Source organism: Papio anubis, chromosome 6, assembly GCF_008728515.1.
Source record: "Papio anubis isolate 15944 chromosome 6, Panubis1.0, whole genome shotgun sequence".
Lineage (NCBI taxonomy): Eukaryota > Metazoa > Chordata > Mammalia > Primates > Cercopithecidae > Papio > Papio anubis.
In genome coordinates, this window is record NC_044981.1 from 153,277,415 (window position 1) to 153,298,734 (window position 21,320).

The window sequence follows — 21,320 nt, forward strand, 5'->3', positions numbered from 1 at the left end:
TTATGCTTTCCTCTTGCTCCACATCCTCTGTGGTAAAAATCCTTACCGCCATACCACCAACCCCACTACTGCCTTCCACCCCCGGTGATTAAGAAACGATATTATTTTCCTTTTACAAATAAGAGTTAAATATTTGGCCTTATGTCTTACTACAAATCAGCCAGTGATAGAACAAGATCTAACTCTCACACTACTGAATTTCAGTCCAATTTGTTTTCTCACTATCTTGTGTCTCAAATAAGTGATTATTTCTGCATTTCTTAAATATTCTTATCTACCTTTCTGAAGTTTATTTTCCCTTTTATCTTTTTAATGGAGTTAATGTCTACTTCCTTCCCTTTGGTACTCTTATTTGAAATGGCTATCATATTGATTTTATTATTATACCCTTCAGGTAATTAAACTAATAATAATTATTAAAACTAATTCCATTAGGTAAATGAAAGGGACTATAAACAATTTGCAAACCAATGGTCATAAATAAACGAAAAAACCTTCGACCTCACTGGTAGTCCGGAAAAATCAAGTTGCAGTAAAGAAATACAATATTTTAAGGATCTAGAACTAGAAATACCATTTGACCCAGCCATCCCATTACTGGAGATAAACCCAAAGGATTATAAGTCATGCTGCTATAAAGACACATGCACACACATGTTTATTGCGGCACTATTCACAATAGCAAAGACTTGGAATCAACGAAAATGTCCATCAGTGACAGACTGGATTAAGAAAATGTGGCACATATACACCATGGAATACTGTGCAGCCACAAAAAAGGATGAGTTCATGTCCTTTGTAGGGACATGGATGCAGCTGGAAATCATCATTCTCAGCAAATCGCAAGAACAGAAAACCAAATACCGCATGTTCTCACTCATAGGTGGGAATTGAACAATGAGATCACTTGGACACAGGAAGGGGATCATCCCACACCAGGTCCTATTGTGGGGAGGGGTGGGGGAGGGATAGCATTAGGAGATATACTTAATGTAAATGACGAGGTAAGGGGTGCAGCACACCAACATGGCACATGTATACATATGTAACAAGCCTGCACGTTGTGCACATGTACCCTAGAACTTAAAGAATAATTAGAAAAAAAAAAGAAAAGAAAAAAAAAAAGAAGAATAATAGCAACACCACACAGGAGTCATGCTTTCTCAGTGAAAACCTCAAATATATAAACTGATGCCCTGTTGTTTTCTTTTTTTTCCCCTTTTCTAACAGAAAACTTAGTATACAGAAATAAAATCCTAAAAGTCTGAAAAAAAAATATAATATTTTGATTATCAAGTAAACAAAGGAAAAACAATCATACGGATCTTTGATGAAGAGAAATAGGGCTGGGCATGGTGGCTCAGGCCTGTAATCCCAGCACTATGGGAGGCCGAGGCAGGCAATCACTTGAGGCCAGGAGTTTGAGACCGGTCTGGCCAATATGGTAAAACCCCATCTCTACGGAAAAAAAAAAAAAAAAAAAAAAAAAAATTAGCTAGGCATGGAGGCTGAGGCACGAGACTTGCCTGAACCCCAGAAGCAGCAGCTGCAGTGAGCAGAGATCCCACCACTGCACAGCCTGGGTGACAGAGTGAGACTCTGTCTCAAAAAAAAAAGAGAAGTAGGACTTTTATACACTGTGGGGTAGAGTAGGTTTAGAGAATTCTTTTGGAAAGCAATTTGATAATATATAGCACAAGCTTTTAAAACACATATTCTTTTACCTACTTTCGGGAACTCATTAAGAAAATAATATAAAATAATATAAAACCTGTAAAGTTTTATGTACAAAAATATTCACTACCACATTTTAAAAAGCACTTTGTAGCATAACATATACATCACATTTTTAATAGTGAAAACTGGAACTAAACTGAAATCTAAGTGATACAAGTAATATATTTAAAAATTATATCTTTGTTCAGTAGACGATTTTTAAAAAATCATTTAAAAATGTTAATAAAGGATTTCAAATATTGAAGTTAAAACTCATGTTAATAATGACTATTGTGAGACTAAAAGTATTTATTTAAAATTCTATTTTCCACTTCTATAGGTGGGTGTAGAGAAAATTCTAGATGAAAGTAGAACAAAAGGAAGAAACTTCATTGAGAAGCCCCAAGTAAGACTGGCAGGGGAGCAGACAGAAAACAAGACGAAATTCACGTAACCACTGAGGGACTAAGAAGTCAGGAGAAATACGATAAATGCAAGCTAAAAGCAAAACTGTAGAGTGAGTAACTCGGATGACACAGTAAATGAGACTATTTTCAGTGATAAGGACTCTACAGGTGGGCTGTATGAAAAACTAACTGTATTGCAGAATACAAATCTTCCAGAAATAATTCACTGGGATTCTAACAATCTTACAATATTGAAAAATGGGAAGAAAATTAAAATAAATGTTTGTACTATATTCCAGCAGTGATAGCCCAGGGTTATGAGATTGAGGTAAAACTGAATTCATGTGTCACCTCCTGTATGTCTGTTAGATAACACTACTACGAGGTATAAGAAAGGTTTGCTCCCTTGCACTTTGCAAATGAGGGAAGGTGACAGAAAGGTCTCACAGCCTTATATTTCAGGTGGAAGGGTTAAAAAACAAGAACGACAGCAACAAAAGTTGATAGGAAGCTGGTATAGGAATTACTATCAGATGTCAGACAAGAACTTTCTATAAGAAAATTATAGGACAAACTAATAGAAGTCATATACTTGTTCACTGCCTGGGAGCAAAGAAAAAAGAGACAGTGTTAAAACTGAGGTTTAAAGAGACAGTTGTTAAAGCTTAGATAAGGCTGATCTTATTTATTAAGTTTACTTATTAAGTTTACTTGAACTTAATAAACTGTCTCTTTAAACCTCGGTTTAAACCTCGATCTTACTAAGTTTACTTGAACTTAATAAATAAAATCAATCTTATCTAAGATCTATCATAAAGGAGACAAACCAAAATTTTCTGAGTTTTGTAACTGGCCATTCCCTTTATTTTAGGCTGCCTAATATACTATAGCCCCAAATTCATTTTTTGTCTTTAACTCAATAGTTCAACCTGTGTCCTAGCTCTCTACTTCCTAGTGGGAGAGGCAAAAATCTCCCACTTTATTTTATTTTAGGCTGCCTAATATACTATTGGCTGCCTTTATTTTAGGCTGCCTAATATACTATAGCCCCAAATTCATTTTTTGTCTGTAACTCAATAGTTCAACCCATGCCCTAGTTCGCCACTTCCTAGTGGGAGAGGCAAAAACCACCAGATACTTCAAACAAACAAACAAACAAAAAACACAACCCATTTCTGAAACCAGGTCTAAAGCCAGCTGAATAGTTTTAAATGCTTATTCTTGTTATAAGGTAATTTAAGAAGAAAAGTAGGTATCAGTATAAACTTACTTGGACTTTTTTTTGTTTTGTTTTAAAGGAGACAAGAGAACTAAATTATTGCTTAAGGTCCTTCTAAAGTCAAAGACAGTAAGTCGTTAAAAGTCTCTTATTATAGGTTAGAATATAACAAAACCATGATGTAACAGTTTATTTTTATGTGCTGCACATTACTTTAGATTTACATGGGACCCCTTACACAAGCAAGGGGTATAATGTATTTGTAACCATTTTATTGGACTGGAAGTGTCATAGAACTGCTTTGGGTGATTTAAGTGGTATATAGTCTTGGCTGTGATTTTTGGTACATTCTAAGTCTATTACAATCTTACCATGGTGAAATATGATCTAACACATGATAATCCTTTATACAAGCAGTTTCCATGCACATTAAATTTTTAAAATCCCACCACTGAGAGGATGTAATTATTTTACATAGTGAATTTGTGACTATTCTCTTTCCTGACACCCTTCAGTGATCAAGAGAAAGCATTTCCGAGATAAGATCTGAGAAACAGAGTAAAGTTAAATAGCCCATAATAAGATAAAAAAGTAATCTCTTAACACTATCTTTTCATTTGTCAACTTTAATAGCAATCTACATGTAATGGACATAAAATAACAAGTGTCCATTACCCAGAATGCAACAACAAAGAGCATTCTGGTTAAGATCACGAATATTTCCAGTACTCAGAAATCACAGTGGATTTACAATGACAGCTAAAAATATGAGTTCACCTTCCCATTTACATAAATATTTAAGGATATCTATAAGAAGGCATACTATCCTTTTTGAAGGAATCCAATGAATTTTAAAAGCCAGAAGACAAAACAGATTAACACACACAGATCACACTTCTAATAAAGCCAAAATTGAAACTGTTTTAAGTCTTATTGCCTTACCATATGTTGCAAAAGTTCTCCTTTGCTGCTCAAACATGAAATCATTGATATGAGCTGGTTCCGCATATCCAGAAAGCATATTTCTAGGTGCGGCCATTTGCTGTGTCCTAAAGGGATTTTCTGGTCCAAACTGCAATGTCACAAGAAAAAAAATAAAAATAAAACATAAGAAAGAGACAAAAGTTCTGAGTATATGGAAGTTAGAATTACTGGAATAACTGTACAATTTTTTTCAACTATAAATCACCAAGGGCCTATTAACCTATCTGGGAACACATTAGCCTGATACGGTGCAGTGCAGCTGGGCAATGGCTGAATAGCACCATTTGTCAGCCCCTGGGACAGAAGGAGAGGAACCCCTCTCACTCAAATCTATATGTAGCTATTTATTTCAAGAGCTCAGTAGCCACATGTGGTTGTCAGGTACTACATTCGCATTATTGCAGAAGTTCTACTTCACAGTGATGCTCTAGATAACAGAGTTACTATAGTTTGCCCAAACCATGATTGCGGAAATTTGGGGTGACTTTTATATCAACAGCGGCACTGTGATACAATTTTTTAAAAAAATACATGTTTCTCTTTCACTAGTTCCTCAAAGTGGGAGACTCAGAATACTCAATATTTACCACAGTGCCTGGCATATAGAAAGTACTAATGAAGGAAAGACTAATCAGAATTCCATTGCGGGTGGAGGATAGAAAAACAGACAACAAAATAAAGTGCTTAAAAAAGTCCCTAGGAAAAGACATTGCAAATGTCAATAAAATATCTCCATTCTGAAAAGTCACACTTTGAAGAGTCACATTACTTGTTTTATACCAAATAGTGCTATTATTATCTATTTGTTTATAATACTTTTGCGTTTCCAGAATGCTTTTCCAAATGCTATTTAATTTGATCTGTACATAAATTCTGACAAGTTAGAAAAGTATTCTCCTTCTCATGTTGTAAATGAAGAAAAAAACCCCAAAGGCAATGTATTTTACCTGCCCTAGGGTCAAGAGTTTTATTAATTGGCAGAACCAGGGCTAGAACAAACCATAGTCAAGCATTCTATTACATCATAAAGTTCCTTAAATGCACAATCAGAGCCTCTAAGTTTTAAAAAACTGGGTAAAAAAAATTATCAGAATATGTCAGGTGCTATTAATTTAACGCTATTATAAAAGGTACTGGGAAAATCCAACTCTTTTTTTTCGTTTGTTTGTTTTAAAATAAAGAATCAAATGAGCTTCCTACTTTGAAAAGGGCGAAAATAATAGGATATTTTTATTTGAACTCTGTAAGACCCACTGTCATGATGAATTATTTTGACATTAGAACACTGTAGGTCATTACCATTAGAAACCATCTCTTCTATGATACATTTCCAGAGCCACAAATAAAAATTACTCATCTTCGCTTAACCAGTACACTGTATTCTCTAGATATCAACATTATACTATGTATGAAAATCTGAATTTAAATGTTAGCTGTGCCTTACATTTTTTTTGCTTTAGAAGAAAATAAATTGCTACAAGATTCCTATATATTGACAGCTTCCATTTATATGTTTAAAATGATTCAATTTTAAAATACCTGATTTATATACAAAGCTTTTATTAGTATATATTCTTAATTATAATGGATAGCGCAAGACTTTGCAGCCTATATTAGTCCTTCCTGTGCCTGCTGATGGGTGAAATATGTTGGGGAAAAAAATCTAGATTACTGAATGCTGGAAGTAGCAGTCAACTTCATTCAGTCATGAAATTTATTACAAAAACAGGAGCAGCCATAAAATTACAGATAACAAAATGATTTAAAAGTTTCCTAGATGCTCTACCCGGTACAGTCAGCTATCATCCACAGAGCAGCATCTGCTATTTCTGGACAGAGGTGGCGTGGAGGGGGCATGGTGGGGAATCTAAAATGATAAAAATCCCCACTGTCCTTAATTGTTACTCCCATCACATATAACAGATGACCAATCATTGTGCTTTAAGTAACTTTCCATTTAAAAAAAGGAGACTACAATTTCCATATTCTTATTTAATTCAGATTTTACTAAAAAAGAAAGAACAATTCTTCTATAGGCCATACATACCAAATTAGCTCCACTTTTTAAAGAAAAAGTGTAAAAGAACTGTGATTTCTATACAAAGACAGATCCATATATTAAAGCTATGTATTATATAAGGTACTACACCTAAAGCAATCTAAAAATTTACATGTGCCTATGTCTCATACAGATTTAAGCTGAGGCAACAAAAAAATCTAGTGATACAGGGAATTGGTGGGAGGAAGATTCACCTACTAGTAGCTATTGGAGCTGACCTCAAAGACATTGAATGTTAACAGAGGAAGGCAGAGAACACTATTTAGCAGGACTCAGCTCTTCCCAGTTACTCAAGATATGTCTCTCAGATGTTCTTGGTCCCTGTGAATATGCAACTCTTTTAGTTCTGGAACAACCATTAAAAAAATACAACAGAGCATATAGAAAACACACAAATCTGATTTGCAAACACTTCCTTTCAAGTTTTGGTAGTTAACTAAGTTTAAGAGTAAATTTGTGTTCAAGTGATTTTATAACAATATATAAGTAAATATATAAAATAAATATGAATGTATAATATATTTAAGTTCATATGCATATTTAACAATTTTTAGCTAAAACAATAACGAAGAACAATATAGTAAGTTACAATTTCCTTATATAAAACATACACATTTAAGTGAGAAAATGTTTGCAAACCATACCTCTCATAAGCGGTTAATATCCAAAATACACAAGGAATTCAACTCAATAGCAAGAAAATAAATAACTTGATTAAAAATTGGCAAAGGACCCGAATTTCTCAGCATTTCTCAAAAGACACATAAATAGCCAACAGGAGCCAGGTGCGGTGGCTCACGCCTGTAATCCCAGCACTTCGGGAGGCCAAGGCAGGCGGATCACTTGAGGTCAGGAGTTCACGACCAGCCTAGCCAACATGGTGAAATCCTATCGCTACGAAAAACACAAAAAATTAACTAGGCATGGTGGCGCATGCCTGGAGTCCCAGCTACTCAGGTGACTGAGATGGGAGAATCGTTTGAACCCAGGAGACAGAGGTTGCAGTGAGCTGAGATCACACCACAGCACTTCAGCCTGGGTGACAGAGCGAGACTCCGCTCAAAAAAAAAAAAAAGCCAACAGGTATTTGAGAAAGTACTCAACATTACTAATTACCAGAGAAATGCAAATTAAAATCACAATATCATCTCAAACCTGTCAGAATAGATATTATAAAAACAATAAAGGGTAACAAGTGTTGGCAAGGATGTTCTGGAGAAAAGAGAACACTTGTACACTGTTGGTGGGAATGGAAATTAGCGCAGCCACTATGGAAAATGGTATGGAGGCTCCTCAAAAAATTAAAAATAGAACTACCATATGACCCCAGCAATTTCACAAATGGGTATGCATCCAAAGGAAATGACATAAGTATGTCAAAGAGTCAGTCTAAATGGCTCTCAATGTTTGAATGCATAAAGAAAATGTGGTATGTCTGCACAACGGCATACTATTCTGCCTTAAAAAAGAACGAAGCTTGTCATTTTTGACAGCATAGATTAACCTGCAGGGCATTATGTTAAGTGAAATAAGCTAGGGGGTGGGACAAGTATCACATGATCCCACATGTGGAATTCAAAAAAGTTGACCTCACAGAAGCAAAGAGTAAATGATTAGCAGGAGTTGGGTGGGTGGGTGGGGATGGAATGGGATGGAGGGGTTTTGGATGATGTTGGTCAAAGGATATACAATTTCAGTTAGATAGGAGGAATAAGTTCAAGAGATCTATTGTACAACATGGCGACTACAGTTAATAATAACGTATTCTTGAAAACCACTAAGAGTAGATTTTAAGTGTTCTCATCACAAAAAATGATCAGTACATGAAGAAATGCATATGTTAATTAGCTTAATTTAGCCATTCTACAATGTGTACATATTTAAAAACACATTGTACATTGTAAATATATACAATTTTTGTTAACTAAAAAATTAATTAATTAAAAAGTATGTAAGTACTAATTCAAATCACTACCCCCAAAGTATGTATGATGTTCCCGAGGGAGGTAACTATCCTTAAACATCTGTCAACTGAATGAAGTAGTGGTTTACTTACAGGGTTAGGAGAAAAGCACTCTTAATTTGTGAAGATGCTGGTTGATAACTCTCAGAGATCTGATACTATAAGGATGTGGATCTCAAAAATCTTCAGTAGGTAGAGTATTGGTGAGTCAGAATTTTAGCAGCATATTATAACATTGCAGGAATTAAGACAATTTATACTACTAAAAATGGGCTATATAAAATCATGGTTGTAAGTTCACATACAAAAAAATAACCTAAATTACGGAACAGATAGTAGTATACTAGATTGTTGTATATTTTTAATTCATATTTATTGTAGTCATTATTGTTCAAAAGATTTATGAACAAATTTTAAGGTGAGAAGAGTCTGTTAACTTAATTATTTCCTGCAAATTAAGAGAAGATCCCCACGATTCAATTTCATTGGTGGAATATGTCCATCTTATAAGACATAAAAATATTAGTACGAGAAAATTTCATTAGTGCTGGTTCTATGACCTTTGGCCTCAGTTTCCTCATCTACAAAATAAAAGATCTGAGCTATATTTCTAACAGTAACTGGTGTTTTTTTCCTCTTAACTTTTATATTTTTTTCTATTCTGAAGTACTACTATTTTAAAGAGTCTGGAATTCTTCCTGAGACTTACGGATTTTATGGGGTTAGAGAAGCTAATTAATACATTTTTGTCTAAGCAGATTTAAAAAGAACTGAGTGAAATGAAGAAATTACTAGACTAAAACAATGGCTACTATGTCTTCAAGTTCTATCCGTTATGTGAGAAAAATTATCTGTATAACCAGGTAGACTATTTGGGAAAAGTCCTTGGTCAGAAGAGAGAAACAGTATTTTATAAAATAAAATAAGCAATTGAGTAAATGTTCAGAAGTAGCAAAGTCAAAGGCAAAGGGGTATACCCTGCAAACTCCACAATGGCCTTCAAACTGGTCTTCCAGTTTTAGAGAGACAATTAAGACTGATCTGGACTCAAATCTCTACATTTGCCACTTGCCGGCAGTATAACTTAAGACTCGGTTTCCTCGTTATAAAATAAGGACACAGGTACTTACTTCGTAGGGTTGTAGTGAGGACTAAAGGAGATGAGGTATGTAAATCTTTCAGTAGGTACCTGGCATACAGTAATAAATGGTGGCTTTATTTCACTAATCTATATCCCTATTCTTTTCCATAATGCAAACTCATACCAAATAAACCTTAAAAATTCAGCTTTGATTATGCCACTCCCCTATTTAAGATCCTCACAAATCTATTTATCATTGACTAAATCAAAACTCTTCACCTTGGCCCCCAAAGCCTTGTGCAATGTTATACAAAGTACCATTCTAGTCTTATCTCTCGATTCTTTCTTCTGGTAAGGACTTGGGCATTCCTGTTCTGTAGATCTTTTATGATTTGGCTCATGCTGATCTCTTCTTGGAATCTCTCCTCATAAAAGCCTACCTAGTCACCAATGCCAATAATTAATATAAACAACAATGATGACTACCATTTGTTAAATGCCTACTCTGTGCCAGAGAGATTTTTTTAACTATATCATACATTATCCGATTTATCTTTATACCTCAATAAAATAAAAATTATCTTCATTTTACCTATGAAAAAACTAAGAACTTCCAAGGTTACACAGGGCTAATAAGTATACAGCTTAACTCCAAATCTCATGTTCTTGACCTGGATTGAATTGCTCAATTCAAATACTACTTCTTTCAGGGAACTTTTACAAGAATTTACAACCAGATGCAATTTTTCCTTAAGCTTGAGTAGTACTTTAGAGGCATAATTAGAAACAGTCTGGTCGCTATCATTTAAAAAAAATTCATTTGACCAAACCAACAAACAGCACATCCTCTCTGGGAAACACTAGCTTGAGGAGAGGGATTATATCTTGTTTCTAACAATGGATACTCAAAATACAGGAACTTAAAATTTAAACTGGTGAAGTTCCTAGTGATACTTTTCCAGACTTTGTCAAGTGATACACATCCTAGCCAAGTGATAACACATCCTGGTCATAGAAGACAAAAGTTCAAAATTTGTTTAGTTACAGAGAACTCATTTGGCAACCAGGAACAATTATAATTTTGCTTCCCTTTTAAGTCCTATCAGTCCTTTCTTACTTTGTAAAGAAGTATTGTAGTGCTCCTCACATAAACTAATTTATATATTTAATGTGAGGTTCTCCAACCCAAGGAAAAAGAACATTAAAGGACTGAAAATCCCACAAAGAGAATGACAGGCCTTTTGTCAATATCACCACAAAAAATTTTTAACTGGTCTTTTAAATTTTCCTTGAAAGTGTTGGAAACTAATTACATAGCAAAGTATTAGTTATGCATGAAATTTAAGAACTCATGAAAAAAGCAGGCTTCAGAGAAAATAATATGACATGAGAATGTTACATATCAGAATGCTTCCAAATTTTCTTATTTACCTAATTCAATGGCTCCATTTTATGAAAGTACTTTTCATTTTAAAAAATCATGAAACATATATTTACATATAATACACAACCTCTCTTCAGTGGGATGGCTAAAATGGTGTCAATAGATATGAGACAGCCTGTAGTCTGACAGGCTAGAAGGATTTAAGACACAATGGAACAAAAATTAAAATGTGCCATAGTGTCAGAGCATGGGAAGATTTTTGCTAAGCGCAGACCCAGTGAATCGCTGGAGCTCTGTCTAAACACAAGCACTAACATCTCTGGCTGTGCTACACATTTCAATGGTCATCTTTTAAGTGACTACAGAAATCTAGGCAGGGAAAGTACTATATGAAACAGCTCCATGACTCTCACATGTCACAAAAGGGCTAATTTATGCTACAAAATGAAAAACGTTACATCATTTTCCACCAAGATACCATAAGATATAGCTCCTCAACTCCATCTTGAAAGTGCTTCTTAAAGATTCTGCTGTATTTCAACCGAAGCTGTATTTCTTCGTTTTATAATTACCATTTTCTGGTATCTCTATTTCATCAATCAAGCATTCTTTTCCATTTTAAAAGGCAAAATATCTAGAAATTTAATCTTTTCTGTAAACTTTCCTAAATGGATAATATTCAAAGACTTTCTTCAACGAACAATATTAGCTGTTTCTGCTTTTTTTTAATTGGGAGAGGAAAAAAAAACCCCAGTACTTTGTTTTATTCAGAGCAGGCTTCAAACACTGTGACTACTTTCTAGCAGTGTGTCAGTATGACATTTCAGGGGCATCTGTAACTAAATGTTTCATAATATACTACATATTGATGCTGGTAAGCCCCAATATTTTCCTTTATGGTTAATTATAATACTCCCTCATCAAGACTGAGGAAGATGTCAACTAAGTTCATATTTAAGAATCAGATTTCCTTTTTCAAAAGACATAGTTCCATGTTATCAGACATTTGTATGTAGGCAGATAAGCAACTAGTGGATTTTTAAAAGTATTCTCACAAAAGCATACTACCTAAACTTGTGGAGAATAGAAGGATGTATTTTCTAAAAGCTTAAATAGTATGCTTATGTGAGAAAACCTTTAAAAATTCACTACTATACCTAATTATCTACTATGATTTAAAGTCTTTAGCAAAACTCAGAACCTTAAATATGTTTTCTTACCTCAGGAGCAAACATGGTCTCATAGGTAGGATTATACTGAACTTCTTTGACAGCAGGGTCAAGGTGAACTCCAGTCTCCAAATCTTCCTAAAAAGAATACGAAATAAATATGAAAGATCTGATAAATGACTATTTTATTTTAGAAGCCACATTAAAGTCACACTAGCCATCTTTAACATCTATTTTATGGTTATAATGTATCATATGATTAATAATTCTAATCAAGATTAATAAAATTAATGTATACAGTTAGTGTTAGAGGTTAAAATATATAAAAAAATTTTTCTTTTTGAAATACTAACTTTATTAAAACTTTAAAATTTTTAAATTTAAAACTAAATAAGTTAACATTACTCAAAGTCTTAAATTAGTTTAAGACATTCCAACTCTTCTTTGCTATTAACTCAAAAGACCCAAAGCTCTACTGCCAAATTCAAAAGAGGTATTTCTTTTTGTATTCAGCAAACTGTATTAGATATGTAACCAAATTGCACTTGGTTGGGTACTGGACAGGAAACAAAAGGAAGTGACAGGGCTTGAATCTTCTAAATCTAAAGTCTTACGATCTCAGTTAATATTTCAAACATCTTAAATTCATTTCCCAGATTACTGAAAATAAAAATCTCATCTCCACTGACGAATCACTGGTAGTATAACTTTTGTATAACTCCACCACTTACAAATATGACAATTCTCAAATTGGTATCTTTAGCCTGGACCTCCCCTGATTTCTAGAGACTTGTATATCCAACCTTCAACTTGGCATCTCTTCTCCCAAGATATCTAACAGACATCTCAAACTTAATATATCCAAAAGAGAACTCGTGGCCTCCCCTCCCTCAATGAATCCTTCCAGGCTTCTCTTAGTTAATCGCAATTCCACCCTTACAGTTACTCAGGTGAAAATCTGAAGTTTTCCTTGATTCCTCTTTATTTTACACTTTATATCCAATCCATCATCAAATCTTGTACCTTCTACAAAAATCCAGAATTCAACCACTTCTGACATCCTCTATTGAAGTGGCTCAACTTAACATCTTGTATCTGGGTTTTTGGAGTAGCTTCTTACCTGGTCTCCCTGTTTTCTGTCCCTGACCACCTATAGCCTCACTTCCCACAGCAGACAGTATGATTCTTTCAAAATATTAGTCAGGTTATGCTACTCCTATGCTCTAAACCCCTCAGTAGCCTCCCTAGTCAGAGTAAAAGCCTAACAAAGGCCTGACAAGGTCCATTACCACTGGTTCTCAGGAAGTAGGCAGGTTCCCTAGAGTAGTTTTACAGGGTATTTTTGTTTTCCTCTGTTGTCCTGTCTGAACATTCACATATTAAAAACATATTTGATTATAAGTACCTTTCCTTTAATTACTGCACTTATGTTCTATTTTAAAAATTGTAAAGAAGTTATATATCATCTACAAATTATATTTCAATAAAGTTGGTATTATAACATTGCTGTCATAAAATGACTGGTTGAGAATTTCCCCTCCATGGTCAGCCCCCTGCCCCTACTAACTTCTGTCTTCATCTAGCACTATGCCTGTGCTCACTTCACCCCAGTCTCATTGGCTCATCTGCTATTCCTAGAACAGGCCAAGGAACAATCCTGCCTCGGGGTCTCTACACTTATTGTTATTTCCCTTTGGAATGAAATGTTTTTCCTGTGGATAGCCACACGATTGTTATCTCTCCTTTTCAGTCTCTGCTCAGTTTTTCTGCTTCCCCCTTACCTTGTTTTATTTTCCTCCATTATATTTATCCTCAATGGACATATATATTATCTCGCTCTCTCCACTAAAATGTAAACTACACAAGGTGGATTTTGCACACACAAATGTACAATCAAACCCTTGAACTATCCCTATCATATCACCATCTTTATTCTGCTGGCCTCTTGTTGATGGTAGGATATATCCCCTAACACAATGCAAAGACAATGCAAAGTAACATCACGCATTCTGCAAAATAGATGGGATTTCATGCAGTTGATATTGATGTTGGAGAAGCAGCAATGCCACAGATAAGTGAAGATCTGGTAGAGTTAGACTAGCTGATGACCAAAGACTAAAAAACCGACAAGAAAAATACCATAAACCTACATTCACTGTTCCAAAATTTGACCACTCTTAAAAACACTTTACCATGGCCCCTGTATCAAAACAGGCAACTTAGTTTCTCTACTTCTTAAAGATTCAGAGCCTATCAGGTCTCTTGAGCTTCTCTTCTCTCTAAACTGCCCATATCTTTACCCTATCTTATCCTATCCTTTTCATGACTTCAATTACCACCCCCAATTTTTACCTGCAGCCTTAATCACACACCTAACTTTGGATCCACATATCCAACTGCCTACTAAATTTCATTATATGAATGTCCCACAGCATCAAACACTATGCTATGTCCAAAATAGAACTTACCATTCCCCCATGACTCCATCTTCACTAATAAATCAGGCACAGTCTTGCTGATTCTACCTGTGAATATTTCTCCAGCAATCTCACATTTACCCTCCCCTTTTTGCATCCCAGCTATACTGGCCTAGTTAGGGCTTCATTATATTTGCCCTGGCCTATTGTAATACTTCCTTATCTGCTTTAATACACCCTCACTTTTGCCATATTAGACTAATTGCTGATTTTTAAAAATAGCAAGCACTTTGACGCTTTCTGTGCTGCAGGCAATGTTACCGCCTTACATCTTAGGCAATGCCTTTATTATTTTATGTCGCCTTATTTTTCCTGATACCTTCCCTCCTCCTGCCTCAGGAAAACTGTTGTTTTTTTTGTTTGTTTGTTTGTTTGTGGTACTAAAAAAATGCTGTACTCTATTTGATAGTACTTGTGATATATTATTTGTTGCACATGGCTTTTACGTACATCATATATCCTCACTGCTCAGTAGAACACAGGGCATTCAGCACATATTCAATAAATATTTGTTAAATTAAATTGAAGAAAAGCCAAATCCATGGAGAAATTAAGTAGGATAAGGCTGGCCAACAATCACTGGATTTGGCAATTATGTCATAAAAAACCTTTGCGAGAGTGACTTTGTTAGTAAGGACTATGGAAAGCCATCTGCAAGAGGCAGAGGTGTAAATGAGGATCTAGAAAAACACCGTATAAATCCGTACTGAAAATATTTGGTGATAAAAAACAGAACAGATGGGGTATCAGGTTGAAGGATTTTCAGGGTCAAGTTTTTCTTCTTCCTTAAGAAGAGACTAAGTCAAAGATGTGGTCAATCGTAGGCTAGAAGGCAGGTGACGGCAGGGAGAGACACATGACAAAAAGGACCAGATAAAGGTACAGTTGTCCTGGAAGAGGTAGGAGGGAATAAAATTCAGGACACAGTTGAAAGATTAGCCTCTGAAAAGAGGAGTGCTCTCTTTGGGATGAAATAGAGATGACAAAGGTAAGAATGGGTGATAGATGACAGATGTTTGGAGATGTTGGGAATCATAATTGATCTCTTTATTTTCTTGGTGTAGTCAGGGCACAGGCATCTTTATAAAGCAAGCATGGAGCTCCAGATTCATTTATTCATTTCACAAATTTGATTGTGTGCCTACTATGTGCCAGGCACTGTCCTGGGCCCACAGAAATAGACAAAGATACCTGCCCTTGTGGAGTTTATATTGTAGCAGAGGCAACAGACAATAGACTATATAACACCTAAATAAGTTATACAGCTCTCTAGAAGAGGCTAAATAACATGAAGAAAAACAACACTAATGTGCCAGCACCAGAGTAGACACACTATTTCATATAATCTGTGAGGGTGTTAGTAGGATTAAGTCACTTAACCCGAGCTACTAATAGAATAAAAGGGAAGGGGAAGAGCTCAAAGTAACCACAATGAACAATGTTAAAGAGACCTAATTAGTGACAAATTAAACAATCACTGGCAGAGTAACGAGGTGTATCAGTCAGGGTTCTTGGTTGCAAGCAGCAGGCTGATTCAGCATTATAAAATCCTTATGAGTTTCTCTTAGAATTACCAGGAAGTGTGGAGAATAAGCTTTGACAAGTAGGCAGAAATAAAGGGTCAGTATACATTTAATAGATGAAATCGCAATTCAAAATTAATTATCACAGAACCCACCAAAATTAATCATCACAGAACCCATCCAGTGAGGATAATGACTGAACACTACTACTAAACTGCTATGGCTACCACTGGATGCTGCTATTGAAACTACTGGCCTGAGAAACTAGAAAACGTTGATTACCATTGCCAATTTAAGTCCTCTTTCCTGGCTTCTTTGCAGATAAATTTCAGATTAGAAAGCTTAGGTTGGTGCATCTGTTTGGCTGAGCCCATCAGATACACCCACCCAACAGTCCTGAGCCTTAGCTGAAAGGGAGCTGAATGAGAATAATCTGGGTTTTCAGCTTCTGAAGATGGGTGATGAACAGGGATGTTCTTCACATTAAAACCTTAAGAAAGGGGTTTCAAATGCTAGGCCACTGAAAAGATGACAAATATTATCTATATCACCCCAGAATGAACACTAGAATCTTCACTGATGAAAGATACTATCTTGCATACGGCCCAATAGCAAACTCAGTACTATAAAGTTAGCAGGTTACATACAAATTGCTTAAACTGCATAAAAGCTAAATTAAATGCTTTTCCCTCTTAATATTCAACTCCTAGTAACAAACTGCTTAAAATAACATGAGGCTTAGCCACATTCATACCTTCCCAAAGGATTTTATAGTGTACAGTTGCTAGAACCACTTTATAATATGGGATACGAGATCTTTCCAATTAAGGGTATTTAAAATATTCTAAATTGAAATTATTTTGAAGAGTATCATGACACATCAATTTTTAAATGCAAAGTACAATGTAAGAAATTACTGTTTATATAAGCAACACTGGCAGCCAATAAAAAATATAAGTAAGTCCCAGTCTCTGACTCCTGCTAAAATTATAGAACAAACTGAACAACCCTCAAGAAAATGAAGGGCTGTTATTTTACAAAAATTTAATTAGAAAACTTGGACAATACCACAACCTTGTTTTAACACCCATAGGAGTTCAATACCAATTAGGCATGCAATTGGAATTACCACAAAATAACAAATAATTTCTATTCAGTTTCAATTATCCACAAAAATTAAAAAGCAGGAAGTGAAGGGCACCCTGTGGGCCAAATAAGTTTAAATAGTTTATCTTTTGTTGATTCAAAGTAATTTGAGAATAAAACTAGGTAATATTCACTTTTTAGTCTTTTCCACATTTCTTCCTGTGTCCAAATAAGAAAAGAGGCATAAAAACACCATGTAAACTATAAAGCAGATCGCAAATATTATTATTATAAATTACTTATCAATTTATGGCACAGTTTTTTTTTTCATCCCAGGAAATAGAAATGACTAAACTTCCTAATAGAAGAATTTAGGTGAATGATATAAAAGAAGAGAAATTCAGATAAAGATATCCTCTGAGTCTGGCCCTTAACAGATTGCAGAGGAAGAAGTGGTCCATTTGAAGCTCACAAATACAAGAAACACCACTGTTTCTTGAAAAAAACTGAAAATATGCCTCAAAATTAGAGGCAGAATTTTTATTTTACTTTAGTTGGCTATGCTAAGGCAAAGAATACACTGGGGGGAAGTAACACAGTCGCTGGTTGAAATGAGAGAAAGCCAGATCTGCTTTTGTTTTTCTAACCTTAAAGTCACTTAATAAGCAACTCTTGCAATCCAACAGGGTCCACTGCATGAATTCTAAAGTGCAAAACCTTACACTCTTGCATTCAAAAATTTTTGTTTAGAAAATACTCATTGTCATACATATACCGGAGAACACAAATATGCATAATTGGAGTTCCAGAAGAGAAGAGAGAATAGGACTAAAATAATATGTGAAGTGATAAGAACTGACAACTGCTAAGAAATGTCCAAAGGTCCACATTCCAAACCAATTGATCCACAATGAAATAAATCCAACAAATTCTGAACAGAAAAAATAAAAAGAAATCCATACACATGTGTCCTATAATAAAACTAAAGAATGAAACTGTATCTCAAAAAAATTGGGGAGGGGGGTCTTAAAAGGTGTCAAAAGAAAAAAGAAAATCACTTCCAAAGAGAAACAGCTACACTAACAGCTGATTTATCAGTAACAATGAAAATCAGAAAAGAGTAGAATATCTTAAAAGTGCTGAGAGAAAACTGCCAGCTAAGGAAACAACCCAGTGAAAATATCCTTTGAGAAATACAGTTAAATGAAAGCATTTTATTTATATATTTATTTATTTATGAGACAGGGTCTCACTTCGTCTCCCAGGCTGGAGTGCAGTGGCGTGACTCTGGCTCACTGCATCCTCTGCCTCCTTGGCTCCAGCGATCTCCCTACCTTAGCCTCCCAAGTAGCTGGGAAGTGCACGCCACCATGCCCAGCTAATTTTTGTATTTTTTCTAGAGACAGGGTCTCTCCATGTTGCCCAGCCTGGTCTGGAACTCCTGGGCTCAGGCGATACGCCCGCCTCGCCCATCCAAAACACTTTAAAAGACAAACTAAAACTGAAAGCATTTGCCACTAAATCCTCACTAAAGGACATTCTAAAGAATGTGCTACAGGCAGAAAGTGATACTTTGCATATGAGATGCAACAATCATCATCATTCACCATCATCTTGTGGAGGGTGTATGTGTATATGTAAGTGCATGCATATATACCAGACAACAATAGCTGAAGTAGGAGTACAGGGGATGTGAATAAAATTCAAGTGTTCTAAGGTTCTCGCATTGTTCAGTAGAAGGTAAAAGTACTGATCAAATGTGCTATGCTTTCTAGGGGTAACCACTTAAAGAACGGAAACTGACTGCATGACTTAAAACAATGTAATGTAATGATTTAAAAAATCCAAAAGAAAGGATGCCTAGCATACTAACTTTCTGCCTTTCCTTTTTTCTGTGATATGTGTTTATGACTATACTTTTAAAAAAATTGCCATGGCTGCATCTCACATGTTCCGTTGCATAGTTGCTGAAATGCAATGTCACAATTTTCAAATATGGAAATTTTATAGCTATCTTTTTGTGGTTAGTTTCTAGCTTAGATGCGCTGTGGTCAGAGAATGCGGTAATAAGATTTTAAATCTGTTGAGACTTATTTTATGCTCCAGTTCAGGGGTGGCTAACTACAGTCTGTGGGCCAAATCCAGTCCACAGTCTGTTTTTTTGTATCAACAAGCTAAGGATGGTATTTGCATTTTTAAAGGCTTAAGAAAAAAAGATGAAGAAAAAGAAAGGGCAAAAGAGAGGAAGAAAGAAGTGACAGAAACTACACGGTGCCAACACAGCCTGAAATATTTACTGTCTGGCCCTTTACTGAAGTTTGCCAATCCCTGGTCTAGCCCACGGTCATTTAAAAAATGTTTCATTCTGTTTCAATGCTTCAAAATGTTTTCAGTGCCTGAAAACAACATTCTGTGTTGCTGAGTGCCATGTTCCCTAAGACCTTTAGATGTAGTTTACTAATTTTTTCACATATTCTGTATCATTATTGATATTTTTTGCTTGTTCTATCAATTATTGAGAGGTATATAAAAATCTCCCACTGTAATTGTATATTTGTCCATTTCTCTTTGTAGTTCTGTCAATTTTTGCTTAAATATTTTGAGCTTACATTGTTTTATATCTCTCTGTGAACTGAACCTTCCATCGTGATGAAGTGACTCTTTTGTCTCCCGTAATGCTTTCTGCTTTAAAGTCTATTTTTATTGATGTTAACACAAACAGTGCTAGCTTTCTCTTGGTTAAAATTTGTCTGGTACATCCTTTTTATTTTTATTTTAGATCTTCCTGGAGGTGGTAGTCAGCATGGCAAGGCAAGAAAAATAAATAAAAGAAATAATGATTAAAAGAAAGAAAAAATACTGTCATATTTACAGCTGATATGGCTATGTAAGTAGTAAGATCAGTTGTAAGTAGTAAGATCAGTTAGAAAGTTAAATAAATGAAAAATACAATAGCATAAAAATAAGATACACCTAGAAATACCTCTAATAAAACTGTACAAGATTTTGATATGGAGACAATTACAAACTTCGGAAGAAAAAAAAAAACTAAAAAAAGGCCTAAACAAATGAACGGATATAACATTATCTCTAAGTTGACCTATGACTCAATGTACTCCCAAACAAAATCCCAACTGGGTATTAGTAGAACTTTCCAAGTTAATTCTAAACTCTATATAGAATTACAGGGCCCAGAAGAGCCAGCCAAAACATTCTTGAACAACAAAAAAGGGCAAGGGAACTGCCCTATCACCTGTCAAGCCATATTATTAAGAATGTTCACACTACAGACAAAAATTAATTTCATATGGATTAATGACTTAAATGTGAATAGTTTTCCAGAGATAATACAAGAGAATATTTTCATGACTATGAGTTAAGGATTTCTCAAACAAGCAACAGGAACCACAATACATAAAGGAATAATTTGATAAGCACAGACTATATAAATAATTGTTTGTAAACAACAGGGAAAAGTGAGAGACAAGTCACAAAAAGAAAAAAATTTTGCAACACACACAATTGACAAAGGATAGTATCCAGAATATGTAAAGATCTCCTAAAAATCAAAAGGAAATGACAACCCAATAGTTGCTTTCAAAAGAAAAAAAAATTAAACCACCAATAACATATATGAAAAGATACTCAACTGCAGGAAAGAGCTCAGAAAAAACATGGGTTAAAAATGCTGCATAAATGTATTCTCTGCCAAAATGCTTGCTATTAATCATAATATAATTAGTCAACTACAGATGAATATATTTGCATGCTTCACCTCTCCCTTGGTCATTTTCCAATTTTCCAATCATTTGCAGTCATTGTATTTACTATGCATAAATTTGTTTTCCCTTCATATAAACAAGTGTTGGTTCATAAACTAACAATGAGCAATGCCCTGTACTCTCTCATAGAACCCAGACCACTGGGTGGACTAGCCCCAGCTCTACTTCTAATGGACCTCTGGCACCTTATGCAACCTTTCCTCCGGGCTTTCCTTATTTATTCGTGATTGAACTAAGTGAGTTCTACACAAACACCTCCAACCCTGCCACTGCCTGTCCAGCTCTACATTTCTGATTCTTAATGTGCATACTTTTACAAGACTTTCTTTTTCATTCCATTCTCTTACCAAATATACTTCCCTAATCTTGTGTACTAGGCACCGGAGACACAAACGAATGGATACGTCTCTGGACCCCAGGGTCTCACAGTCCAGGGCAAAGAAAAAGATGAACAAGTCACGGCAATGTGC

At 35.1% G+C, this 21,320-nt stretch overlaps 1 protein-coding gene across 1 annotated transcript in view; it reads right to left on the reverse strand.

Annotated features, from left to right (window-relative positions):
* The window catches only part of CDC40 (cell division cycle 40), a 49,869-nt gene that overhangs the window by 25,558 nt on the left and 2,991 nt on the right, over positions 1-21,320 (reverse strand). The window contains exons 2-3 of the mRNA XM_003898316.5: positions 12,034-12,120; positions 4,285-4,414 (exon numbers count right to left, since the gene is read on the reverse strand). Coding sequence (XP_003898365.2) covers positions 4,285-4,414; positions 12,034-12,120 — 217 coding nt within the window. The remainder of the gene's footprint in view (positions 1-4,284; positions 4,415-12,033; positions 12,121-21,320) is intronic.